The sequence below is a fragment of the Pseudopipra pipra genome, chromosome 6 (genome assembly GCF_036250125.1).
Source record: "Pseudopipra pipra isolate bDixPip1 chromosome 6, bDixPip1.hap1, whole genome shotgun sequence".
Classification (NCBI taxonomy): domain Eukaryota; kingdom Metazoa; phylum Chordata; class Aves; order Passeriformes; family Pipridae; genus Pseudopipra; species Pseudopipra pipra.
The window spans coordinates 42715909-42742938 of record NC_087554.1 but is presented as its reverse complement, the minus strand read 5'-3'; the positions used below and the strand labels follow the sequence as shown (position 1 = coordinate 42742938).

The window sequence follows — 27030 nt, the reverse complement described above, 5'->3', positions numbered from 1 at the left end:
CCCAGTCCTAAGCCCTCAATTTTTATTAGATTCAGCATCTGTGTCCCAGTAATGCTTTATAGAACATTTTTCCATTGCAGGGAATCTTTCTTTTATCCTAGCACGCAGTGTGAACACTCTGTTTTCCTCCAATCCCCAAATCCAGTGGTTTCTGGTTCTAGTCCCAATGATGGTGCCATATTTCTCAAATATAGGCAGATTTTTTTGTTGCTGTAGGTTTTATCAGCTGGCTTTTCTCCACAACTGTTGATTTCTAAGAGAAAATACCATGTGTTATAAAACTGTTTGCTGTGTATATATTGTGTCCCCAGTGGAACTTAGTGCAACCCAAAGACAAAGATTCTATAGGACATCTCTATGGACTAATCTGCTGCAAAGTTCTTGAAACAGAAAACCGTGCAGTCCTTGATGGGCTTTTGATTTCTTTCCACAGCTTCTACCTCTTCCATCCTCTGTCCTATGGGATGATAGGACCTATGGCCTCGGACCCTAGCAGCCCCATGGCAGGGCTCCGGTGGATGGACTCCTGGGAGTTCTAGAGCCAACAAGGGAAGCCTGGGAACAGCGGATGAGAAGCATGAGATCTGCTGCAATGTCAGGCTGATTCTGGTGCTTTGAAGACATGCCCTCTCTGGAGAACTCTGGGTATAGGTAGCCCTGTTGCTTTGGCATTTGTTTGCACTGCCTGCATTGGAATATGCAGAGGATGAGAAGGTCCCCTTAAATTAAAAGACTCGTGTCCTGAATCCTTAGGTTATATTCATGGACAGCTGGCTCCTTAGATGTCAATTCTTTTGAGCAATATATACCAGTCAAACAGCAGTGGCATTCCAGCACTCAGAGCAGTAGAAGCTGGAGGCTGTCTGTGATATTACACCTGTGTGTGTCTTCCTTCTTGTAATCTAAGCACCATTATAGTTGGAAAGCCAGACAGTGTCTGAGACCTTAGGACTTCTATCATGATTAACAATTATTCTTTTGGTGAGGCTTTTGAAAGCATCCTGTAAGTATATGGGGACCTCCATTCTACCCTGCCCTGGCTATCTGCAGTTCTTTTGTTCTGACCCTGAATTTTTAGAATTTGACTGAAAGGAGTCTGCTTGAAATCTCTTGAGCCACCGTGCCTTGCCTGCTTCCCAGGCCTTCTGCATACAGAGATGAAATTGTTTAGCCCTATATACTGCCTTGCTTTCTGGTCACCTTTAATCATTTGTAAGTTACCTAGCAGACCTGTTTCCAGAGCCAGACTGTTCCAACTCAGCACTTTGTAGCTTCTTTGCAGTTCTGTCTGAAACTGCCAAGGAAATGACAGTGGAAATGACAGGTGATTTGTTTTCAGCCCCAATATGGTGTGGAGACCAGCATGAGGATGTACTAGAGACTGATATGATAGCTTGGAAATTTTACAGACAGCTGTCATTCACCTTTTGATCCCAGCTATTTCAGTGCCAGTACCTGTGCTTTTAGGGGAAGGCTTCATCTTAAGGAAAGAAAAACTGGCTGCTGGCTGCTGGTGCCAAGGTATCTGCTTTCTGTATTCCCATATGGAAAAAGTTCCCTCTCATAGATTGCTGGACATCAAATTACTGTATTGAAGGAAATGTGAGGCCAAGCAAAAATTCTTTGTCTCTTAAATGTCAAAAGCCATTGAATGTTGAATCCACCCTTTCCAAGAAATCAGAATTCAGTTTATCAGGTGCCTTTGTCCTGTGTTAGGTCTATTTTTGTAGATGTTCCTTTTATTACATCTCCTACTCTTCAACCAGTTTCAATTTCTTGTCATGGTTCAAGTTGCTACCTTGTAGCATCCAACATGAATGACACTTAGACCCCACCTGTGTTCCTATATCAAGAAGTAATATTTGAAACTCTTTTGTGTATGTTTCAATGCACTCAAGCCTTTCATTTCAGAGTTCTTGTTCTGCTCCGCAGCCTTTCATCAAAATTACAGGTGAGCATATCTACCTTTAAACATGAATTGTGCATTTATTTCTCTTACCAAATCTTGAATTCTAATGTATTCCTACCGCACAGAAGGGCTGCATTAGCATAGTTGTTCTGTGGGGGGTACTAGACTCCAGTCAGACTTGCTTTCATTCCCCTTCAATAGAGATCCATAGCATTGTTCAGTAAGGCAGCTGCTTGCTGTTGAAAGGCTCTGGCTTGGTATGTCACATCTCTCCAGAAGCTGACTCCTATAGATACTAAGTCAAATGGGATGGACATGTGCTTTTGATTCTAAAGGTTTTGAGTTAATCACCTGCTGGTCATATATGGTGGGAAGTCATTGCACTAATTAGCTACTGGGTTTGATGATTCTTTTCCACTTGTTATTGCAGGAAGTGCTCTTACCTGCATGAGCCAGGGGCTCACTGTGGTGATATATAGGCAAGAAGGATGAGAGAGAAGGCTGCAAACTTCTTCAGATCCTGCTTGATCTGACAGCAGCTGCGAGTTGTTAACTGTTGGCAATGTGAGTGGCTGACAGTGCAGTGCTGCCTTTGTACCAATGGGATTCAGCATCTTCTACTCTTGGTGAGATTATTAACTTAATATTTTGCTATCCTGAATCTGAGCTTTCCCTAGGGTAGTCCCATTTTCATGAGGAAGATTTGCCAAAAGAACTAATAAAAGCTATGATTTAAAGTGCAGAATTTTTTTGCAGCACATATAATCCCACGCTTGCTCTTAGCATTAAAAACAAAAAAAAAACCTAAGAAACGTGAGCATTTTGGAATGACAGTTTCTAAAACTTTTTATTCATCAGATTAAACCTGTGGGAATGCAAAAATTGAGTCAGTAACCTTGATTTCTTCAGTTATTATGAAGGGGTCAGCTTTGTAGAAGTTGCCTGAAGATGATGAACCACTCTTCCTTGGCCAGGGTCCCTCCATCCTTTATCACTAATAATCTTTTGGATGTGGATTGGCAGCTGAGTGCTAAAGGTGGCAAATGTCATGCTCCCATCCCACCTTCCTATACACAAGCCCAGCTTCTGTTTCAATACACACAAAGGTTTGTTTTTCTTTAGGACTGTCATTTCAGAAATTCTCTGAGAGCATTAGATTGACATTGAGACTAATCTGTTTCTTAGGTCTTGTATGCTGGTAAGGAGATGGAGGCATACAGTGAAAAAAAATCTTGCTATTCCACAAGAGGGAGCAACTTACAGCAGAACTTTTTTTCTTTTTTAATCTGGAGGTAAAAAGATTGAAAGATCAATATTGAAGTCTAGAGAGCAGATGTTTCCTCTGTACCCTGTGGACTCCAAGGTTTGGGTATTCAAGTAAGGGTAGACTGGTGTAGGTCTGTCTTCTTTCAGGAGAAGAGTACTGATTTTTTTTTTATTTTATTTTTTATTTTAGAATTTGACCTTCAATATTTGGTTCTTAAAACCTGTCAGGCCACAGCTGGAACATAATAGTAACTGATATTTTGTGAGGTTAATAAAATAAAATAACTGGGATTCCATTACTGACTCTGTCTTAAAATGTCTGAGTAGTACAAACATGAGGCAATGGGTGTAGGGCACTCTTTGCTTTCTGGATGGAATTTGGGCTGCTTCAGTTCAGCTTTTCCAGTTGTGCTTGTGGAATGAGTTCAGGGTCTTTTTGAGGACTGCTTATTAGTCTTCTTCCCCAGTCATGTGGAAAATGGCTCACAGTGCTTTCTGAGGCCAGAAGATTCAGTTCTCTGGAGCAGCTGCTCTCTTTGAACTTTGCCAGACAGGGCTCCTTTTATCACTGACAAAGTATTTCATCAAATTGTATCCATGGATTCAAATCACAAAAAGCTGCAGGCTGCCTCATTCCCTGGTTCAAATTCTTTTTTGTGTGTAAAATATCTTCAACTCTTCAGTCTTTGAAGGATAGGTAGAGGGCCCCTAGGCTCATCTAGCTTTATCCTAGACAATCCATCCATCTTAAAAGGTTTCTGTTAACAGTCACTTCAGGACATCGATACACACATATCTACTGCCGCAGCAGGGACCGGCTTATTTCCAGGAACTGGACTACTCATTCTATGAGGCAGGGATGTGACTGTGAGGAGGATTTGAATGGACATTTCTGTGTCAAGGTTGCTCTTGGTCCAGGTGGAGGACTTTGTGTCATCACTGCTCACCACCATTGTTTGCAGCCCAGTGGGTATGAGAGCCACCACCCCTTTCCTGTCTGTGTAGGGTTTTCTTTTTGCGTCTCGATTGGAAAGGCTGATTGATGCACAAAGGGCATTGACAGGATATACCTTTTTATGTCTTCCTCCTTTCTTCTGCCCAAAGAAGAAAGTATGCCCCAAGTACAGGACATGTCTTTGCTTTCCCTTAACATATGAAGATCCCACTCTTTTCCTTGTGGACACTGCTCAATAATTCAAGCTCAGTTGTTTCCCACCCCTGACACACAAAGTCCTGCCATCCATACACTTTTCAGGTGTCTGCAAAACAGTTTTTAGGCTGTGCATCCGTTTCATACAGGTGCCTGAACAAGGGGTAGAACAGGACATCTTGTAATATCCTGAGTAAATGAATACCTAATCTAAGAACAAAACCAGAACCTTGTTATGGAAAGGTAAACAAATGCATTACTTGACAATTCCCTCCTGTTCCTCCTGAATCCCTCTGAGAATCATTTTCGAGGGACCAACTCTTAACACAGAAAAACAGGCATTTACCTGAAATTCTCCATTGCCACACTTAGCAGCTTTCCTTCCATGCTGTGCCTGAGTGACTTACCCTTTCAACTGGCACTCTGTGCACAAGCCCTGTTTCATCCTCTCGGGATCCTGCTGACAGTGTGAAAATCTCCTTAGCCCTATGTCTCTGCCAGCTGGGGAATGTAGGTAAGATTATTTTTTTTTTACTACCCCTTTACAGCAAGTGACCCCACACATGGGCAAGTGTGTCGTGAAAGCAAAAGTGTGTGGACTGTTAGAACATAAGGCTCTTTCCTGCTGGGAAAGGAAGGTTGAGGATAAGAACACCACTTCCATAGCATACTTGCTGTTTTCAGCGGGGGACTGTGAACTGCAAGCAGTCAGGACTGAAAATTGTCTCTGTCTTCTTTAAAGTACTAAGACCTTGGTTGTGTGGTGGGTTGTGAGTTGCTTCACTTTTTAAACTTTTTTATGCTCTTTACTTGAATGTCAAGGGCTATGATTGTCACAAATAATATCTGAGGTGGTGATATATTAGCACGGATACCACTGCTGCTGAATTTGTAATTGTTCCTAAAACGTTGCCAAGTGAGGTTATTGTGTTTTACAAGAGTCACTGTTTGGAACCATCCTTGGAGAACTTGCCCCTGGATGAGCAAGAGTTTGTAGCAGCAGTGAGAGGGGTTCCTCTGTAATTCTGTCCTGTATCCTGAACTTTTCTTACTAATGCTGTCTGTGTGTGCGTGCGTCCATCTGTCCACGAACTGAATGTCTTCTAACCACAGTGCAATTACTGTATCATACAGTGTGGATGGGAGAATGTTCCCTTGAGCTGTAAATGTGTTTTGTACAGGTGATAATGGAAAATGAGGTAGAATTTGGAATTTAATTTTGTAATAAATACCTCTTCTTGGAAGCATTCTCTTTGTGCCTAGATCTTGGGGTGGATTTTTTCTCCCTTTCCTCTCTTCCTCACATACTTGAAGTAGCAACATGAACTTTAAACGGACCTATTGAAGAGTTTGATCTAGGATAGTGATGATCTACATCAACTTTTAGCACACAAGTGCTGTTGGACTACAATTCAAGCAGGTCAGATTTTACTGCAATCCAGGCAATTGCTGATAAGCACAGCAGGAAGTGAAACTGGTTTATTTGGATGAGAATAAAGTATGTGTGTTGAAGCAGGTTTACTTCTCCCTATTAAAGACGTGTTAAATTGTAAATATGTATAATGTGTCAGGTTTAATGGGTATTTTCATCAAGCTTCTGATAGATTACCTGTGAACACTTAGTTTGACAGATCAAGCACTTTATTCAGGAATCCAACATTTTTCTACAAGTCATTCTTGTTTTCAATCCATAGCATCCGTAACACCAGACTGGTGCACTGTTTTGTACAAATGAGGCCCTTGCTGTGAAGTAAATGCAAGAATCTGTAATAAAACTGAAATGCTGAAAATCAGAATCTATCTCTACACCAGGTTGTAGTGAGAGGCCAGCATATGCTTTTGAGTACAATGTAATAGGGGATTGCTTGGGGTGGAACTAGGTGGGGAAAACTGAAGTACAGCTGACTTATCTGGGGCTACACATTGATGCCTAGATCAGTGCTGGAGAAGAGCCAACCAGTCTGTTTAGACATGTTCCAAGGGCTGCTAAAGTAAAGCCAGGACAGCTGGGAACTGTACTATGTCCTGTACAGAGTGATACAATAGGCTATTAAATGGCTTCTGAAAAGCCTATTGACATCTTGTACTGCTTCACACAGTGCAAGTTGGTCTTTGGATATTGTCTGATCAGGGCTGTTGTTCTGGAAGGAAGGAGTGCTGATACAGAAGCTGTGCTAGAATGTAGGGAGACAACTGAAAGGAAAAAGAATGAAGTATTGTTCAGAAAATGCTGATAATATCTGGAGTAAAACTTTACTTCTCACTGCCCTCTAAAGGAAGAATGGCTTCTTTCTGTAGGTAAGTGATCTCACGTGGGCGTACACTGGTGAGCAATTCCACTTTATATTTGATTTGAACCTGCCAGATTTCTAGGCTGCTAGATTCCAACCATCACCCTCTTACGTGTTCCTCAACAAGAATGAGGCTTTACAACCTGGTGTTTTAGTATAGATTTTGTGCTCTGTCTTCAAGCTGCTTTCTTAATCTTCTGTTTTCTAACAAAATAGAAACTTTCAATGCAAGTTACTTCCTCTGGCCCTCGATTTCCCATGCCCCTTCTCATTTTCTTCGGTTTACCCATATGATTTCCCAAACTGCACACTGTCTTCCAGCATCAGTCTCTCCAGTTCGATATGCTGAAATAAATCTTCACTACACCTACCACTGCTGCCTGGTTTACATCCAAGAATGTGGTTGTACACTTTGGAGTTGTTTTCTAATGCACCATCGCTAACTGTAACTCTGGCCCATGTAATGCATGCTCTGGAAATAGAAAGTTTGTGCTTTATCAGAATGGGTGTAGTCTAAGTGTCGCAATTGCTGTAAATTGCTTTGTCCATTTTTACCCTTCTTGCAGTCATTGCTTTATCTCTAGATTTGATCCAAAGCCAGTCATCCTGCTGTCATCCAGCTGACAAAAGGTAGTCTTCAGGCTTCATTCACTTGATCTGTTTTTTTTTACCATGTATTTTAGGATTAGGTAGTTATGAAGTACCTGGGCTTCTCCATTGACCAGAAAGGGAGTTTAGATTACTTTTAGTTTGCAGGTGCAAAATTCCTCACTGAACTGGAAAATCATTTTTGACAAAGCCCCAAAACTAGAATGGCTTAGATAGGTGAGGAGGAGAAGACCTCAAGCAGGAAAGGGTCCTGCACATAGAAGGAATAACACATGGGGTTTGCTATGAGACCAGATGGCTGAGTGCAAAGCTGAAAGGTGGGAATGCTGGCACAGCCCTGCCATGAAGGAATGGGTGCAATGAAATATAAAATCTTTGTTTTAAAAGATCATGTAAAAAATGCTATTCCTGTAGACAACCACTGTAGGTCAAATGTTTGTAGGAGATGGCCTAATCAATAGTGTCAATTTAAAGTGCACAAAGGAGGGAGAGAACAGACGGAGCAGAGATCAGAGAGAAGACGATCAATGACAAATCAGAGATCAGCGCCCGCAGCACTTCTGAAACAAGTCAAACTCAGCAGGGAAAATACAGAGGAGGGTCCACAGGGAGTAAAGCATCCTTTCACCAAGCTTTTGCCATGATGTTTCAGCAGCTGAAGGATGATCCAGTCCAGAAGCATAAGGACAATCAGAGGAAGACCCAAGACCATGTGCACCATTCCTAGGTAGGACAGAAGCCAGGTAACTGTGCTAACAAAATGTTGTCAGGCATATTAGCTAGAGCACCATGCTAAGCAAATGAGGCTGGAGAGCTTTGGGACCACAGGTGCTTGCATCCCACCAGCTTGGAGTGCGCACACATCTGTAGTTGTGTCTTATGACCAAATTCATCTTGTGTGTCAAGACTGACATGGTTGATACACTCTGTGAACTCACTTTGGTAGAGTGACTTACAAAAGGCAGAGGTTGCTTCTTGGAAGATCAGCCTGGTGGTGATGGATTATCACTGTGCTAGAGAGCACAAGGTGAGTAACAACTGGGATAAGGTCTGAGCATCTTTTAAGTGCCAGACCTGGTCCAACAACTTGGTGTGGTCCCCTTTGGCTTCTCTCACCACTTCATGCCCTGTCATCCTTGTAATGTTTTCACCTGCCTGTACAAATGTTCCCTAGCTGGCCCCAGGAGATTCAAGATAAACCTGGCAATGTCTAGTAGCAAACTGAAGTCAAAAGGAGTTTTCATTTTATTCTGCTACTGAATTCTCTCCCACACATTGCTCCTTCTCCCTCTACCTATCCCTCTTCTCTTAGCCCAGATCCCCAAGGTTGGTAGTGCTGCCCTGTTCTCTCCACAGTCATGGTGGCAGCCAGCAAGCTCTGCAGCTTGCCTTAATCATTTTATGGACAAGATTATTCCCTCCTGCATTGCTTTTGATTCTTGTTATGCAACTGTATTTCGTGACTTGCTTTGCTACTGAGCTGTGCCACGCCATGGCCTGAGGGGATAGCTTGAGAAGACTGCTGGGAGCATTGCATGAGTTCTGATCCCACCTGAGGATGGGAGTCTGGGAAAAACAGGAGCTGTCATGGTCTGAGGTTTTCAGACTGGGGACAAGGGGAAAGAAGGGGATTAGGCAAGCCCAGGAGTCTGTATAAAAAGTGAGCAGGGAACCTGAGGCAGCTAGATCAGAGTGTCATTATTCATGAAGACTCACAGGTGTAGAATTGGAAATGAGCACAAATTCAAAGGGGGATATGGGTTTGTTAGTGCAGCAGTTGGGATGAAAATTGATGGTGCCACAGCAGCACATGCAAAGCAGTTGTTCCTGGGCCAGGCAGATAGGGCCTCTCTGGGCAGGAAGGATTGTTCTCCAGGTGCTGTGAACCCTGACTTCAGTGCTGGGGACTGGCGTTTGTGAGCTTATTCTTAGTTCTGTCACACGGTTTTATGAGATCGGGCAAGTTTCTTTCCATTTGGGTAAACTGAGACAGAGAACAAGTGAAGCTGACACTTGGCAAGGGCAGTTAGGAGTGTTGGTACTGTAACTTGAAGGGGCTATAGATTACAATAACGAGACTCTGCAAACTAAAAACATAAATTTGTGTTCTCCTAAAGCACAAAAGAGTGTTACCATCCTCGTTGCATGTCAGTCAGTTTCTCCAGAAACTTCCCTCCCCTTTCTCCAAGTAGTCTACAGATGATTTTGGAGCAGTCTGTGCTGCTGACTCAGTTGTTTTTCACTCATGAGAGTTCTAGGGATGGTCTTGTAGAAATCCAAGAACAGCTCAGAAAAGAGCTGAGCTGCCTGGTAAGGTGCGTGAAGCCAAGGGAGCTGGAAAGCATTGCAGGAAACCCTCCGACCATAGAAACATTTGCAGTGGTCAACCTCTTGCTGAGATTCTCATGCTTGAAGGCTCACAAAACATTTGGAACAAGAAGGGAGGGTTCCTTGTTTGTTTTTCCTTGTACTTTAAATCCTCTCTGGACTCCACTTGTGCTCTCAGAACCTCAGTGCTCTGACAACAGGAGAAACTCCACTGACAGCCACGTAGCTGCAAGGGAGAAGCTACTTTGCACACGGGGAAGAGCACTGTGTCTCCCAAACCCTTGCTCTTTGAAGTCATGTGAATGGTGGTTCATATGTTTCTTACCCCTGACTCCCACATCAAGTCCCTCCTTGCAGCTCCTTCCTCCTGTGCTGGAAGACCTGTGCTGTACAGGTTAAAAAATCCTGGTTTTATTAAGGGAGGGAACATGTACCAGTGCCAAAAGGCAGCAAAGGGATGAATTCACTGTTCAGAGAGTCAGGGAAGGTGGGGAAACTGCTCCTGAATGTATCCAGCCCAGAAGGAGCTGTTGCTGGGGGAGGCAGGGAAGAAATTAAGAGTTCTTAGACTCTGCTGAGTGTCATACCAGCATGAAGTTTGGGTGCCAACAGGCGGGTATGGCCAGCACATTGCCCCTTTCATCAGCTGGGGTACCTGTATTTCTCATGAAAGGAAGGCATGTCATGCTGAGCACTCTCATTGCTGCCGTTATGTCTGGGGTGTTCTGACACTTGAGCCTTGTCTGCGCGCGTTCAGCGTGCAGCCACTGTCTGCAGCACAGAGGGAAGGTGCAGAGGGGAAGGCTTGGGACAAGATTCACCATTTTCTCTTGCTGTCATGGCTTCACTGCTGTTGTCTGAGACACCCTTGCCATCAGGAGCAATGGCTGAACCTGTACTTTGTTGTTGCCCTGGGGTAGCTGATATGGTGCCTATGTGGATGCGAGGAAAGGTGTCCTACATCCCAACTAATCCTCAGGAGCTGATTGCTCTTAACTTCAACAACTTGTTTTTGTGGTATTTCTCTTCCTCCACTATCAGCCAGGTCTGAATGTACTCAAAATGTTGCTAGGCAAATAAATACTCAGCCTTATTTGCTTCTCTGACTTCACATATGTGCGTCAACTCTGCTCCTCAGTATCCTGTGGCCTGGAATGACTCTCCAGGATGGAGATGAAAGGATGGGGCACTGGAAAGGATGACTCCTTTCCAGTGCCCCAGCAGCACACCGCTGCCTATCTGTTGTTCTACCCTTTCTTGTTAGCAGGGCCAGGCTGTACTGTCCAGCCAGGCTCTGGTGAAGTTCCACAGCTGTGTGTTTGACAACTGGCTGAAATGTCAGAGTACCTTGTGCAGATGACACAAGATGACGCTTCATGCTCTTTGCTGGTGTGCTCGATCAGCTGCAAGATAAAGGTTAATGTTTGCATTGGCACTACTGGACCAGCATTTGCCCTGCTCGGATTAACCCAGTATTTCCTGCTGCTTTCCTAGCTGCCCTTTCAGGCTCCTTGCAGTTTCAGCAGGTACCATCACAGTGATTTTTCATCACTGCCCAGTGGGAACGTTCCCTTTGCAACCACACAGCTAAGACACTGTTTTTAGTGGGAACTTGTCCTGGACCAGAAGATGGTGGCCAGCAGCAGGAAGCACTGCAGGCTGGCAGGTTGTGTGTTTTGACTCCCCAGCTATGAGATGGCCCTTCATCTTTTGCCTTTTCTTTATTATTGAATGCTTTCAATTTATCCCCTGTTCTCTAAGAATATAGATGTGTAGAGATGGTATGCTCTTTGGGGTTTTCTTAGTATGAAAGGTAAAATGCTGTATTTCTAAGAGGAGTCATTATTTAACAGAAGCCATTTGCATTTTCCCAGGTCTTGGAACCTTTGACATTAATTCAGTCTTTTCTACCAGTGGCATTTAACACACAGTATACTTGTGACATCATTTGTTTTCTGGCTCAGTGATCTGACAGTTCAATGTTTTTGTGAGTTTTTTGGACTCTTCCTTCAAGAGCCCAGCTTTAGAACAGGGTTCTTCAGCCTCCTCTAACCCTTGTGGAGCTTTTCCTATGCAGCATCTTGTCTGGTCTGCACTGAGAATGCGAGGTCTCATAATCCTGAGGAAACAGGTAATTTATTCTGGCACTTGCAGAGCCATCTCGGGTGGCTTACTGCTGTCACTGCAGTCAGTGCTGTCACTCCAGCTCTATAGGAGAAAGGCCCCTGGGAGACAAGCTGGGGTTGATAATGTAGCATTGTGCCTTTGAACTTGTTTCCTCCCAGGGATTATTTTCAGTACTCCTTTATGCCTACACTGAGTCAATATGTTCTTGGGCTGTGTTGGAGGCTGTTGTCTTCTCTCCTGATTACAAGAAATAAGTCTGATGTACAGAACCAGAACTTGTAACAAGATGAGCACAATTGTTATTTTTGTGCAGTTTCATTGTTATTTTTGTGCAATGGTTTCAGTAATATTTGTGCTTCTGTATTGCTTACATCCTTATGAAAACCTTAACTTTCCTGACTTCTGTTGTGCTGCTTGAGACCTCATTTGCCCCTTCTTGCTTTGTTTCCTCTGTGCTGCCTACATCCTGGGGCCAAATTAAGCAGTGTCTGAACAAGAAAGAGAATCCGTGCATCATGAACGCAATTGACAAAGATGATATGTCTTCCGATCTGTTATTAACAACTTTGCCTGGTTTAGCTGTCTTAATTAGCCTCAAATTAAATACGTACTTTGCAGTGTCTAGACTGCGTCTGCCTATGGAAATAGCAGGTGGCTGCGTGGTATCCAGAGTTTCGGTGGAAGTGGCCAAGAGCAAGAGGATGGCGGAGCATCGCTGAGGCCCTCCCAAGCAAAGTTACGCTCGGAAGGAGCTGTGCTGAATGGTGAGCAGGAAGGTGTCTGGGTCCCGGTGGTTCCCTCGCTGGCACGGCTCTGCGGTGCTGCTTCACTCGTAAAATCAGGTCGACGGGAAATGTCAACCGTGAATGAGCCGAACTTTCTGCTCTGCCCTGCGGACCCGGGATAAGGAGGTTTGGGGATTTTGAATTTCGTTTTTCTTCCTTCCCCCGAACGGGAAATAATCGGTGAGCTCTTCCCTCCCCGGCCGGGACAGCCGCGGGTGCAGCAGAGGGGCAGAGCGGGGCAGAGCGGGGCAGAGCAGGGCAGGGGCGGCGGGCGGGGAGCGGATGCCGCCGGGGCGGGGGGCGCGGGGGGCGCGGGGGCAGGGGCCCCCCCGGCGGAGCGAGGGGCGGGCGGCTGCCGCTCGCCGGCCCCTCCGCCCGCGGAGCCCGCGGTACCAGCGCCTCGCCTCGCCTCGGGCGGCGAGAGGCAGGGCCCCCGCCATGGAGAGCGGGATGCCGCTGACGGGCGGGCAGCGAGCGCTGATCCGGGAGAGCTGGCGGCGGGTGAGCAGCAGCCCCGAGCAGCACGGCCTCGTCCTCTTCACCAGGTGAGCGCGGCGGCGCGATGCGGACGCCGGCACCTCGGACCGACCCGGGCGGGAGGGATGGACGAGCTCCGCTTCTTGGAGAGAAACGCTTCCCTGTGCTTGGCGATGGCTCCCAGACAGCTCCCTTCCTCTGGCCTCTCTCTGCTCCCGAGAGCAACCGGGGCCGAAGCCCCTCCGTCGCCCAGCCGCGGGTGCCGTGGGGCAGTGCTGGGCTCCGCTCCGCGCTGCTCCCCCGCCTTTCCCACCCTCTGCCAGTGAGAACTTTGTTACGCGGAGACGGAGGGTGAGAGAGAAGCGGCGGGCAGGGTTTGTGCGTTTCTGCCCACTGATCCCCTGCCTTGTCACCACGACTTCTGCTGTTTGAAGGGCTGCTTGTACCCTCGGCTCTGGGAAGCGTATGGAAGGGGCCGCCTGACTGTTCCCTGATCAGGGAACTGCTGCGCAGCCCCAGGCACAAATCTGGCCGCCGGGGAGGGATTCAGTGTCAGGGCAGAGGAAATGGTGTGCCGGGGGGAATGACTGATACCCAGCTTCTTGCCTGTGCTAAGCAGATTAATATATCAATTATGTGAAGAGAAAAAGGAAAAATCAATGAAAAGTCATTTAAAAAGAACAGTTGGAGAGTTGATGAGCAGCTTCCAGAACAAGTGGGATCCTCCCAGAGCAGGACTAGAGCAGTGACAGCAATGTGGGGGGAGAGGGATGCAGTAGTTTAATGTGCAGGATGACGAGAAGAGAGACTGTCTTGCCTGAATTCCCTGTGGCCTGTTAGATCTACCTGGATGGCTGCTGTTGAGGCCTATATGTGCCTGACATGCAGGGGCAGAGAAGATGGGGCAGGGGCAGGGGGGGCGGCATGGGAGCGGGTGAAGGTGTCGGAGACTCTCTGAGTTTGTGCATGCCCCCTTGCTCCAGACAGCTGCTTGAGCTTGGAGACCTTCCCTCATTTGTGAACTTTTGGGTTCAAGGGGATCAAGAAGTGGGAATGGGAAGAGTCGAGCCAACAACCAAGACTCTGGGGAGAAGGGCTAGACTGGGAGGAATTTCGGTGAGCTGGGGCTGGTCCTCAGGTGCCATAGACATGTATCTGAGAGCTGGGGTTGTGGGCCAGGGAAGTAGAGAGCTTTTTGCCTATAGCTAATCTGGATTGCCCAAACCCAAAACTTTTCAGCACTTTCGAATCCTTTACAGGTGGGAAAGTTCAGTAGGTGGGAAGGGAAGTAAAAGGGGGCTGTGGTTGTGCTGCTGATGGGGTTGTTCCTGGGGTGAGTAGGACTTTAAATAAAGCCGAGGAAGTGAGAAGATGGGGTTTCTTTCTGGCTTTTGCAGGTTGTTTGACTTGGATCCTGACCTGTTGCCCCTTTTCCAGTACAACTGCAAGCAGTTTGCCAGCCCTCAGGAGTGCCTCTCTGCCCCTGAGTTCCTGGATCACATCAGGAAGGTGAGAGAGGTGCTATGGCATGGCTGCAGCACAGTCTCCATGGAGGAGGAAGCCCTTAGGCAATGACTCGAGACTGTGGTGTGTCTTACCAGGGAATGCATGGGAAGTTTCCTCCTGAGACAGTAACTGCAGAGGTTACTCTTGCTAGCAGAAGGCACTATTGCCAGGACAAAGTGTCCTACAATAGTGGGGAAGGGATGAGGATGCGGGTTGTGGTGGCTAAGAAGCACCATGCTGATTTTCATGCCCTTGTCTGAGAGTGAATTGCCTCCTGTGAAAGCTGGAAGCCTCCTCCTACCTGAGTGAGCTGCCTCAAGGAGCTCACTTCTGTCCGGACAAGGACCGAAGCCCTCTGCTTGGCCACATGCTGACCAGGAGTTGGCACAGAGCTGGGCAGTGGGCCAGGCTTGCAAGGACCCATTAATGTGGAGAGGCTCTTGGTGCAGCTGCAGAGCCAGAAGGCCCACAGCATCTCTCAGAGAGCCTCTGAGCACAGCCTTGGCTTGCAGATGCCTTCATAAACTGCCTGGCTCCATCTTAAACCAGTTTGGTGCCTTGCTTGCCTGTCTTTATTCCTCGTAAGAGGCTGTTTCAGGACTGTGCTTCTCTGATAGCTGCAAGCTTTTTATTGCTTTCCAGCCTCTGTTTGTTGGCAAAGTTAAGTCCATTTTTACTTCTATTATTGCTTTGAGCCGACATAGCTATTTGCTCTTGTTGGAGATAAATTCCCTGCTGAAATTATAGGGCACAATTCTATTACCCCTTGGCTTTGCCAAGATAACCATGCCCTGGCTTTAATCTCTTCTTCTAATTTTGTATGTCTGTTCCCTTCATCCTTCATTGCATTTCTCTGTCCTGTTTCCATTTGGTTCTTGATGCTCCTGGGAGACCATGTGGTATGTGCTTTACCAGCCCTGGTCAAGAGACCTGGCTGTACTATCCACCCCATCTCTTCAAATACCTTGGCTGATCTTAGAATCAGAGTGGCCTTATTCACAATTGCACTATCTTGGCAACTCCTAGTTGGAAACTCCAGTCCTAGCAACTTCCCATACAGTTGTCCTGGGGTCCTAGCAGTTGTAACGACTGCATCAGCATTAGGTCTTAGCCTGCAGCTGCTCTGCTATAGGGCTCTTTACCCTCTCTAGGACAGGGTGGTTAGCAGTGCTGCTTGCTGTACACCTCTGGCAGTGTCCCATGGCAGGATGTGGTGTGTGCTGCTGCCAGCATGCCTCACTGATTTGACACATGGATCACAGTAGAGCAAAGGAAAGCTCAGAGGGCATCTGCTGGGCTGGGAGCAGGTCAGGCTGACAAGGGTGAAGTAGAACAGTCAGACTGTTCCTCTTGCTGTCAATGCCATTCTGCCTTTCTGCTCCTGCACCAGGTGATGCTGGTGATTGATGCTGCTGTGAGCCACCTGGAGAACTTGTCTTGCCTGGAAGAGTATCTCTGCAACCTTGGCAAGAAGCACCAGGCAGTTGGTGTGAAGACTGAGTCTTTCTCGGTGAGGTGTCCTCTCTTGTTCTGTTGTAGCTGTGTTTGTGCACCCCTGCCTGCAGCCCTTGGCTGTCCCCATCCTTATCCTGGGTTCAGCTGGCTGGAGAGAAAGCTGGTGGCTCAGGGCATCCCGCCCAAGGTGCTGATAACCATGTAGTGATATTTGCCCAATGAGGGAAACCCTTGAGGTCCCCTCATTTTCTGTCCTTCCCCAGTAAGCCCAGGGAGAAAGGACAGATGGGTGCACGGCATTTCCACTGTTTGAAGAGGACCATGATTTGGGGCACTGTGGTCTCTCCTGTGACACAGGGCTTCAGGCTCAGCCTTTGCCCTGGATCTCTGCATCAAATGCTCTGGGCAAACTTTGCCACATCTGTAAAAGGGAGCATCCACTTCTCTATATCTGCACTGAGATGGGGTTGCTGCACCCCAGCCCCTTCTTCCTCCATGGCAGTAAGACCTGAGCATCTTGCATATTAAACCCTTGCTTACTCCTCTCCTGCCAGCAAACATGGACAGAAATGCTGGATAATTCAACAGGGAACGGCAGGTTGAAGAAAAGGTTTCTAACCAACACATGGCTCACTCCTGATACTGCTAGTTTTTGTCCTCTTCAGAGGGAGCAGGATGCCTTTTGTTTGTGGCACCAGCCCTGCCCTCAGTGTGTGGGTGCCCCTGCATGGGGTTGCTCATAGCTCTGTGAGGGGCAGTGCCCTGTGGAGAAGCCTGAGAGGCATCGAGGCAGGCCCTAAGCATCCAGCCTGGGATCTGACCCGCTCTCCTGACAGCAGGACATGGCTCAGCTCTGCTGCTTCACTGCTATGCCAAGGGGTGGGGCCGTCTACTTGCATGTGGGAGCCGTGGAGGATGGATGTGTCCCTCTCCCCTGGTGTTGCATGTGTGGTGTCAGCCCTTGCTCCCTGCCTTGCCCTCCCCAGTCACCCAGTGTGTGGGATGAGGGCCCGCATAGGACAGGGAAGGGGATGACATGGGCTGGCTCTGGGTCCCCTTTGAGCTGCCAGGGATGGGAGGCCTGGTACTGCTAGTGGAGGAGGAGCAGGTGCCCTGCAATGGGAGAAGTCAAAAAAGGTGGTGAAGTGAGACAAGTGTCATCCCCTGCTGCTGAGCTTGACACCTTCCTCTTTGGTTTGCAGACTGTTGGTGAGTCCTTGCTGTACATGCTGGAGAAATGCCTTGGCACTGCCTTCAGCCCAGAGGTGCAGGAGGCTTGGAGCAAACTCTACAGTGCTGTGGTGAAAGCCATGCAGCGCGGCTGGGACACCCACCCAGAAGGGGACTAGATCTTGCCAGCCATCCCCATCCCTGACCATGCAGCAGTCCTGAGCACAGGGAGCACTCACGCCACACTCTCTGCCTCTCCCCACCTGTCTCCCTCTGTGCACCAGCCCATTGCTGTCTCCACTAGTCACATGTGCTTTGGGGCTCTCACAGTGATTCAGCCTTGCTTCAACCCATCTCTGCCTTTGCTAAGGGCTGGCAGGGTATGTCCCTGAAGTGAGGCCTGGGTGTGCAGCAGCACAGGTATGCCACTCTGCCTCAAGTTCCTTTGGGCTAGTTGGAGCACCAACACCCATGTACCTACTCTGGTTTTTAGCTGGCTCATCTTCCTTCCTCTGACTACCCACCCTAGTTAGGTGACAGCTTGGGCTTATTTGCCCGAGGTCCTATTTGCTCTGCCTGTACTTGCCAGGTCTGGCACTGCTCGCTCCTCCTGCACTGCTGTGTCTGGTACAGCTGTGGCAGTGATGGATTTGGCTCCCTCCAGGGGCAGGGACAGAGGTAGCAGAGGTGAGGGCTAGTCACACCATGAGGCTTTTCCCCCTTTCCCTTTACCAACACATCACTAACAGACGGTTAATCCTGGTGCTCTCTTCAGTCTTGCCTCTGCCCTAGATGGGATCCATGGTTTTCCCTGTGTCAGGTTGGCCACAACTCAGTAGGTTTCCTAGGGATGATTCAAGCAGTGGTGTCACATTAGTCTGGGCTGCCAGCTGAAAGGCTTTGTGTTGGTTTGGCCAGTTGGTTTAACCTTAGAGCCACCTGAAATGCAGCAGCAGTGTCTGTTTACTGCTTTGTGTTGAGGAGAATAAAAAAAAGGCAAAGATGTCTTAAAATAAAAATGAAGGTTGCAATCATGTCATGGCAACAGCTTCCAGAAATTCTGGCTCTTGGCCAGAGGAAGCATAGCTGGAATCTTTCTGCTGATGCTGTCAGAACCTGGAGTGCTTCCCAGCTGCACACAGTACCCATGTGCAGAGTTGCTCACCCTCACAGGAATGAGAAGATAGCATCTGCCAGAAGAAATCCCAGAAAATGGCTAAGAAGCAGTACCTGAGGGCTCTGGGGGAAGCTGAGCTTGAGCACTTTAAGAAAGTGTTCATCTTTATGTGGAAGTCACTGTGGAACAGGCAGAACCATGTTTCTAGCCATCACTAGCCCCAGAGCAAGTACATGGAGCAATTTTTCAGTTACAGGGGGGATGGACAGGAGGAGGCTGGTGTTGAGGGCTGAGATGGTCCTGTTCTGGACACAAATTCCTCCAATACTCAGATATCCTCCAGGCTGGGGCAGGAGAAGGCTCCCAAGCCCATGCCATGGAGGGAATGATGGGTCTCTGATTTCCTGATACCAGGCCTGATGGTAGCCATGGACTTCAGCAAGCAAAGAGCCTTCCAGCTGTGTTTGGTAGGCAAACTCAGAGGTGTTGTAGATCAGGCAGTAAACATCCCCATGTTCATTGTTCTCCCCATGGTACCATGTTCTGCTTCTGCAGTGCTACACTGTGGTGCTGTGCATTCTGGCCTCTGGCTCTCTCCATCTGCTGGATGAGGAAAAGTCCTCCCCATTCTTGCACCCAGCAATGAGGGATGGAGGACCCAGGCCTGGAGGGAGGCACTAGCTGTGATGGCATGATATGGGGCAGAAGGGTTTGGGAATGCGAATGTCCTCTTTGCAACCCTGTTCTGGGGCATCAGCCTTCAGCATCATGGGAGTGTGACACCTTCTGGCTCTGTGTGACAAGTAGGCAGCTGTGTGATGGGTGGGGTGTGGGTGTTACTGCCCCAAACCATTCCTGCTCCCTCTAGCTTTCCCAGCTCCTTGACTTCTCCTTTTCTGTGCCACGTTTTGTGTAACTCCCAAGAGAACTGAACTAGTTTGTGTGCCTCTTATACCCAGCTGTACTGTTTAATAAAGAACAAGAGTGAATCTTAGCCCTTTCTGATGCCCTATGTTTATTTTAATATAAAAGGCTCAAGCAGGCCAGAAAAGGAGTATGACAGAGGGGTTTACTGGTTTCTTGTTGGCTCTAGCTTTGGAGATACTAGTCACTGGGAACACTTGTGTAGTGCAGCTAAACTAACGTGAGAAGGCATCCAGCAGCAAATGCCTGTTGGAAGTTTTTGTGCATGGTAATTGAATGGGTGGGCAGCAGAGGGGCTAGCAGATTACTAGCAGAGGGGCTAGCTACTGATTACTCATTGCCCTTCAAATATAACAGCCTCTAATGGAATTAGAATCTTAAGCAATCAGCCTAAAAATCCCTTTTCTGTTGTTCAGCTGCTGCTCTTGTTTTTTGGCATAGCATCGGCTCACCTGGTGTTGGTCACCGGCTGCTGGTTGCCAACAGCAGCAGAGCATGGCCTCACAGTGAATTCCTGCCTTCTCCACACAGCATCCACCCTGCCAGCTGGACTGCAGAGTACCCCATCAGCCTTGCCCAGGGAGCAGCTGGTGAGGATGCAGGAGGTCCTGTCTCCTCCTTCTTGGGCATGTTCTAGCTTTGACATGGTGGGTTTCCAGCCCTGGGAGAGTTCGGCACTTGATGCTGAAGAACGGTGCCTAGAGTGGGGAAGCCAGCTCAGGGTCTGTAATAGCATCTCATAGGCTGTAAACCCCAGCCCTGGCACAGGAAACAAGGGTGAATAACCTGGGAAAGGCATGCTGCTCTGCCTTGGGGAATGTTTAGGATGGGGCTTGTTCCACGGGGCAATGTGTGAGGGGCTGTGAAGGGCAAGGAGAGCAGCAGAGATCTTAATGCAAAGAAATCCCCCCTTTGGGTCACTGCTAAAATAAGTTTTCCAGCTCTTCCTGGCCTTGGAGCACAGCTGCCAGCCTCAGGGCTGGTAGTGGGACCCCAACTCTGGTGCTGCAGGGAAGGGCCAGGGCAGCAGCCTCCAGCAGCGCCGTCATCTTTGACTGCCTGCAGCAGCATAGCCGTTTGCCACAGCTCTCACAGACTGCCCCTTTGCTTTGGCTGCTGCCTGGTGGGGATGCTCCTGTCATTGCCCACCACCGGCTGGCACAGTGGGAGACTCCATGCAATTGATTGGCCCTGGCTGTGAGGGACTTCTGAGTGTGCAGGCTGCAATCAGGCAGTGGGTTTCTGAGGGCCAGCATGGCAGAGGTGCAGCGTGATGGGGCTCACACAGCCTCCTTAGGCTGTGATGAGCTTCCCCAGCGGAAGGGCTGGGAAAGCCACGAGCCAGAGGCGATTGCAGCCCTCGCTCACAGCCAGAGCTCCTGCCCCAGTGTTTAGCCCTGTTTATCACTCATTATAAACAAGGCGGGGCCTCTGTAGGGGTGTGTGAAGCAGGACTGGGATTTTAAATTTTCCAGTTTTTCACCTGAAGGAAAGCCCTAACCATGCCTTCTGCCTTTCTGCCTTCTGCCCTGTGCCATAAGCCAGAGTGGCCAGGCAGGGCTCACCTTGGAGGAGCTGTGGAGGAGCCAGCAGGAGGGACCTGCTGAAACCAGAGGTAAATCATTCAAGCAGGAATTCAGGTTTAAAGAGCAAGTTTTGGGAGGGATGAGGTGAGTAAAAGAGTACTGTCTGCTCAAAATCTAGAGAAAGACTCCAAAAATGTTGTTCGCTCCCTTCCATGGGACTTGCTGGTGGGCAGTTCACCTTTGGGACCATCTGACCCAGATGGGATGGGTCCCTGCTGCTCCTGCTCCTTGATGGGGTCCCAGAGGGGTTCCAGGCCACCCTCCTGCTACCTTCAGGCAGTGTCTGCACCTTTGCTGGTGTTCTGAGCCAGCCCTGCCAATGGAGAGAGTGCTGACAGAAGGTGTGCAGGAAATGCACATGACTGTCCCAGGGCTGCACCCCATCCCCAATGTAGGGATGGTGCCAAGGGCTGTGCCACTCCATCTGATAGGGTACAGTGAGGTGCTCTCCTGCTCCTGTGACTTGGCTGTTTCTGTCCACTTGTTGGGGTTTGTTTCTGTGGGGGCCATGGTGAGTGGCAAGGTGTCTCGAGGTGGGGTGTCCAAGAAGTTTCCTTGCCACTGAACCCTCTGCAGAACATCCCAAGGCAAGGTCAAAAGCAGTCCACAGGTGGGAAAAGGGGATGGAGTACTTCTGCAGGCTCCACTGGAGAGGGTTCCCCCTATACTGGTGCCAGAAAAGACAGGTTGGGGTGATGACGCCAGGCAGCAGCTGGGTGAAGTCGTTTTATTCAAGGCACGGTCATAGCAATAAATCACAAGAAGGTACAGACCTCTGGCACATTCCTACAGTGGGGCAGCCAAGGGCAATCAGACCAGCAGCCTCAGCTCCTGAGGACACAGTGCCACTCACAGGCACTTGCTTCCACCCTCAGAGAGGCCACCAGCATCCCCCTGCCCTGTTTGGGGCTGCCCCTGGAGCGGGCAGTGGCTGAGCTGTGGACAGCCATGGGGGCATGTGGGCAGGAAGCCACCAAACCCCTGGGATACTTTTTGGGGTTGGGAGGGAGCAGCTGAGCTCAAGACTCACCCGAGGCAACTGCTTGGGTAGACAGTGTGCTGCAGCCACTGCCCTAGCATGCAGGAGCGTGGGTGGGACTGGGGCCATGGGGTTGCCAGCTGGCTGGGCCGAGACCCACCAGCATCACAGGAATGTCCCAGGGTCCACTTGAGTCCAACTGAGACCCACAACTCGCTTCTGGGCTGTCTTTTAAATCCCCCCCCCGCCCAGATCTGGCACACTATGCCCCCCCCACCAGTGGCACCACTAATACTGAGCAGTGCCATAGCTGAGCACCTGCCTTCGCACAGCAGCACTCACCATTCCGGCAGCCCCGGTGCTGGCAGAGCTGCACTATCCTCCCTTCCCCACTCCAGGATGGTGGCAACTTGAGTTGCTCTGAAGCTAGCAGAAGAATCAAGGACAGGAAAATCAGCCCTGAGGCCTAAGAAGGGCTGAACAAGGAGCCAGCATGCCCGGGTGGGCTATGGTGGGAGAGGGACTGAGGATAAGCCCTCGTCCCCAGCGGCCACCACAGATACTCTGGCCGAGCTGGAAAACTCCAGGGATGCTGTCTGGGCAGGAATTGGCGCTTACACTAACCACAGCAGGACTCACACTCGAGAGGCAGTGTGGCTGCTGGGGGAGCATCCCACAGCTGTGGCTTGTGGGTGAGGGCAGGCAGGATGTGGTGGACTAGGAGGACCTGGAAGTCTGGGTCCTGCTAGCCCTCACCCTGCTTTTCTGTTGCAACAGGACAGAGCCATGCTGGGTGTCATGGGCAGCCCCAGGGAGAGCATGAGCACGAGGGGGATACTGCCAGGGGAGAGGAATGACAAGGAGCTGCTCTTGTAGCCATTAAACAGACTTGTCCCTTGACCTCCCACTTCTCCCCAAGAGCCCAAGGGTGTAGGCATAGTGTAGCGAGATGGAAGGATGGGGTGAGAAGTTGAGGAAGAGCTGGCTTGCATTTGATGCCTGCCTTGGGGCAGGGCCACTGGTGCTCAGGCAGATGTAGGAGCTGCCCTGGGCACTCACCTCCTCCACCAATGCACACGCATGTCAGCAGTCTCTGCTTTAATGGGCAAAGCAGGGGCAGGCAGCAGCCTGGATGGCCAGCAGCAGGGGAGGTAGTGAGATGGCTGCCTGAGCAGTGGGTGGGTGGGGTGGGATGCAAGGGTTAGAGGTGGCTGTCCTCTGCCACTGAGGACCTACAGGACCATGTGGTGGTGGGCACATTCGTCTGTGCTGTCTGGGCTGCTTCCTTCTCAAAGAGGGGCAAGGGCCTTCCTCCTGCCCCCAAAAGCATGGCCTCTCAGAGAGACCCTCTCCCTATACTGCTGCACCCCCTCTTCCCCACTGTGGGCTGGAAGAGGCAGGTGGTGACAGGGGGACATTAGGGGGCTCAGCCAGTCCAGGCAGCGGGAAGGACCAGCAGAGCCTCCTGCCACCTCCCATGCAATAGGTCTCCCCCTCACATCAGTCCTGTCACCCCCTGTGCCATCAGAGAGATGGCCCCCACCAGTGCTGGGAAGGCTCCTTCCTGCCCCATGGCACATCCTCCATTCTCAGCATGGTTGGTCCTCAGCCGGCAGCATGGATGTTCACTGGTAGCGAGCCTGGCTCTCCATCACAGGGCCGCTTCTGTACTCGCCCTCCACTGTCTCCAGCTCTGTCTCGAAGCTCTGCAGCCCCCCATCCTCCCCATCCTCTCCTGGCTCCAGATGGTTGCCCATGGTGCCATAGGACTGGTGTGCCGGAGAGGCCGCTGGCGTCAGGCTCAGCTCAGGCTCCTGCAGGACAGTGGCCACAAAAAGCTGCCCCGGGGGGCAGTGGGCCATCAGGATGCAGAGGAGCAAAGGCAGGAGTCAAAGCAGGGCTGGGGAGGGGTACTCACATTGGAGTTAGGGGTAGAGGAAACACTGCTCCGCTCCACGTCATTGAAGCTGCCCTCAGACTGGTCAGACATCTGAGGAGAGGGAGGCCAGGAGGAAATGGTGCTTTGGGAGTCCCAGCTTTGGCTGGGGACAGCCTAGTGCTGCCTCAGACTCCCCATGGCAAATGAACCCCAGAGATGCAAGGAGAGGATGCAGTGGGGTGAAGGAACAACGTGGGCAGCTGCCTGCACTCACCTGGTAGCTGGAGGGTTTCCGTGGCTGCAACTTCTTCAGGCAGAGGCCAAAGAAGGAGAAGATGATGCAGGAGAGGAGGACCACAAAGGTAAAGAGGGTGACAGGCCGGGTGGGACCTGGAGCACAGAGACATTGGGGCAGCACACGAGCCTCCAAGAACCTGCTACATGTCCAGCTGAGCCCCCGACTGATGCCTGCTTTGTGTCTTACAATGTCTCTGCCCCCTACCCAAAACACTAGCTGACACCTCCCTCAGATGCCAGGTCTCCACACCACCTTCCCCCTTCCCATCCTCCATGCCATGCCAAACTCAGGGGTGACACCAGTGGCTTGCCATCCCCAAGCATGACCCTCAGCAGTGGCAGGGTGCAGCCCCGAGCTCTCCCTACCGAGGCGCAGGACAGAGAAGAAGAGCAGCCAGAACATGCAGAGGATGGGGGCCACCACGACCTGGCTGATGGCGGCCACGTGGAGGCGCTGGTTCAGCTTAGTGGGGATGTACACGTAGTAAATGTTGTACCGGTCAACCATGTGCTTGAGCAGCATGTAGAGCAACCCTGGTGGGACAAGAGGGGCCATTTGGGAGGAGGGCAATGGGGACAGCCAGGTCGCAGGGAGAGCAGAGCAGGCCCTGGGGATGATGCCCAAGAGTGCCCTCCTGTACCATGCAGGAAGCTTGCACTCCCATGCCCCTGCTGGTGGTTGGGACAGGCTGTTCTTGGTGTGGCTGGGACCACGGGCATGGGATCACACTCACCGAAGGGGACGATGATGGGGCAGGTGATGCTGTAGGTCATGACAACAGAGAAGATACAGCAGGTCCAGGCGTACTCTAGTCCAAACTGGAACTGGTAGGCTTGGCTCTGGGGCACAACCAACAGAGTCATTACTGCCTCTGCAAAGGCTTCACCTGCCTTTGCACCCTGGCTCACAGGATTGCCTCATCCCCATCAGCACCCAAGGGGAATCCTGAAGAAGTCCCCACAAGCATCTCCACAGGACCATGACAGCCTGAGTTTGCAGCAAGCGTGTCTTGCTGTGCTGGGGGTTGTGCAGGCTCAGATGTGACCAGAACCACATACCCGTTTGACATGGAGCCGTTCGGGCTCAGACTTGGCAAAGCAGAGGCGGGCAGTGTACACAAGGAGGCCTGGGATGCGCAGCAGCTCCATAGCTGTCCCAATTAGGCTGGAGGTGACCACATAGTTTACAAAGAAAGCGCCGTTGTCTGGGAGGAAAACACACCTGTCCCAGGGACAGACAGTGTGAGAGAATGCTCAGGCAGGCAGCCAGGAGAGCTGCTGGGGGCTGACAACAGGTGCTCCCGCTTGCCTGGGAAGTTTGGGAGCTTCCTGCTACTCACTGGAACTTGATTTCGGCTTCGTCCAGAAAGTGGGTGTCAAAGAGCCAGCGGAAAAACAGGTCCAAGCTGGAGTGGAGAGAAGAGGAGCAGCTCAGAAAGAGGGGGAGCTGCAGAGCAATGTAGGGGACACACAGTGGGCATGTGCTTTCCCCTGCCCTGAAGGGCAAGACCCTCTGGACCCTACACTGCCAGAACAGCCCCTTCTGCCACACAAAACCACTGTGGAGTGGGTGCTTGCCTCCTGGACAGCCAGGATTGCTGTAGCTGGGGCTATGCAAATACCTGACCAGGTCCTTTCAGGGTCTGCTGAAGGGCTGGTCCCAAGCAGCAGCTCACCACCACCAGCACCTTTGGGTCAGCTGTGGCAAACTGGCAAGCTACTCTATGCCACTCCTCCACAGGGAAACTCTGTCTGTGACCAGCTGTGATCGGCTTGGCACTGCTAAAAGGTGTTTTTCTCCCCAGAGACTGCTGTGTCCCAGTGGCAGTGGGACTATAGCCCTTTGGGGCTGGCTTGCAGGGCTGAGGGGCCTGGGTGTGATCCTGGCAGCTAGGGAGCAGGGAAAGCAGCATGGCAGGGTGGCCTGTACCTGCTCAGACCCAGCGAGGGAAGGATGATAACCATGAACACCAGGAAGAAGAAGCACTTGTGCATGGTGATCTGATTTTCACTTGACCTGCAGAGAGGGGAGAGAAGAAAAGAACATTGTACTTTTCTGAGGAAAAGCAGCTGGTGGGGCAAGGGGCTGGGCTGGGTTTTGCTCTTCACCAAGGAGCTACTCCCAGCCCCAGAAAGGCATGTGTATTTGTTCTGTGCATCTACTGGGGCCATGAAAAGCATCTCCCAGGCCAGGGGGTGTCACCATGAGGAATCTGCTGTAGCGAAAGCTCTTGTCTTCCAGCCTCTCACCTCCCTCATCCTTGCCCTCTCCTACCATCCCTGCTAGGGTAGACACTCGACAAGAGGGAGATGGGTGTACAGAATGGGTCCAGGAGCCCCCATTTCCCCCAGGAAAAGGAAGGGAGCTGGTAACAAAGCACCTGCAAGGACTTTTTAGACCAGGCACAAAGGCTGGGGCCAGTAGGGGGTCAAGACAGAAGAGAGCACATTGTAGGAGCTGGGCAGTTTCCTCTACTAGGAGACTTTCAGCATTCTGAAGCCTTGGAAGGTTGGAAGCATGCCTGGGATGTGGCAAACAAGTCAGTATCATGGCCCTGCTGCTGCCAGTCCACCATCACATCACACCTTTCACAAACTTCTTCAGATCCATCTTAAAACCATCTGCCTTTGACAGTAGCCTGGAAGCGTTCAGGACTATGGGAAGGAAATGGCTCCTTTGGGCACGGACTTGGGTCTTTTTCATGGAGAGAAACACCTATTGGGCTCTGATGGGGTCTGCTGCTCCACTGCCTGCCTCCCTGCAGGTTGGGTCCCCCTTCCACTGAGGTTCCTCCCATCTATGGCAGCCCTGGGGACCGTGGGGGCCAGCCTCATTACCTTGTCCAGTGAGACTCGAAGAACGCTGAGTAGTAGACAAGGAAGGGCAGGAAGACAGAGAAAGCCCAGAGCAGCAGCGTGGGGAAGAACTGGGTGATGATGGGGTTCTGTAAGAGGAGAGATGCCAGACACCCCTCAGGAGTCCACCAGAGCACAGTCATGCTGGAGATAGCTCCGTGGGCCTCCTGGCACAGGATGGTGTGTGCAGCAGGCAGGCCCCCCCTGAGCAGGGGCATTTGTTTCAGGAGAGAAGAGCTTGAGGCCAGCCAAAGGCACTACAGCCATGCTCTGAGCCCCAGTGCCCACCCAAAAGCTCACAGGTCAATGAGCAAGAAGA

General features: G+C 50.3%; 3 protein-coding genes across 8 annotated transcripts in view; 2 read left to right on the top strand and 1 right to left on the bottom strand.

Moving 5' to 3' along the window:
* Positions 1-3471, top strand: part of POMT2 (protein O-mannosyltransferase 2) — a 30667-nt gene extending 27196 nt beyond the window's left edge. For all 4 annotated transcript variants that reach the window (XM_064658822.1, XM_064658820.1, XM_064658819.1 and 1 more), the window contains one exon: positions 434-3471. In XM_064658822.1, the coding sequence (XP_064514892.1) occupies positions 434-539 (106 nt within the window). In that variant the 3' untranslated portion in view covers positions 540-3471. The remainder of the gene's footprint in view (positions 1-433) is intronic.
* Positions 3472-11995: 8524 nt separating this feature from the next.
* Positions 11996-19184, top strand: NGB (neuroglobin). Of its 2 annotated transcripts, XM_064658817.1 has the most exons (5): positions 11996-12591; positions 13011-13293; positions 14340-14451; positions 15839-15958; positions 17106-19184. In XM_064658817.1, exons 2-5 carry the CDS (start codon positions 13028-13030, stop codon positions 17250-17252), a joined length of 645 nt encoding a protein of 214 aa, XP_064514887.1. In that variant the 5' UTR covers positions 11996-12591; positions 13011-13027; the 3' UTR covers positions 17253-19184. The 2 variants fall into 2 exon arrangements, with proteins under 2 accessions (XP_064514887.1, XP_064514888.1); XM_064658818.1 differs by lacking the exons at positions 11996-12591; positions 13011-13293 and adding an exon at positions 12733-13010.
* A 2229-nt stretch (positions 19185-21413) lies between these two features.
* Positions 21414-27030, bottom strand: part of TMEM63C (transmembrane protein 63C) — a 31204-nt gene continuing 25587 nt past the window's right edge. For both annotated transcript variants that reach the window (XM_064658816.1, XM_064658815.1), the window contains exons 16-24: positions 26694-26800; positions 25786-25872; positions 25196-25261; positions 24915-25077; positions 24590-24695; positions 24222-24389; positions 23833-23948; positions 23598-23669; positions 21414-23517 (exon numbers count right to left, since the gene is read on the bottom strand). In XM_064658816.1, coding sequence (XP_064514886.1) covers positions 23305-23517; positions 23598-23669; positions 23833-23948; positions 24222-24389; positions 24590-24695; positions 24915-25077; positions 25196-25261; positions 25786-25872; positions 26694-26800 — 1098 coding nt within the window. In that variant the 3' untranslated portion in view covers positions 21414-23304. The remainder of the gene's footprint in view (positions 23518-23597; positions 23670-23832; positions 23949-24221; positions 24390-24589; positions 24696-24914; positions 25078-25195; positions 25262-25785; positions 25873-26693; positions 26801-27030) is intronic.

Bases quoted from the DNA above. Each gene is read 5' to 3' on its own strand.
- NGB (XM_064658817.1), top strand. From the start codon at position 13,028: ATGCGGACGCCGGCACCTCGGACCGACCCGGGCGGGAGGGATGGACGA. The intron at 14,452-15,838 runs GTGAGAGAGGTG...CTCCTGCACCAG, and splicing joins TCCTGGATCACATCAGGAAG to GTGATGCTGGTGATTGATGC. The intron at 15,959-17,105 runs GTGAGGTGTCCT...TTTGGTTTGCAG, and splicing joins TGAAGACTGAGTCTTTCTCG to ACTGTTGGTGAGTCCTTGCT.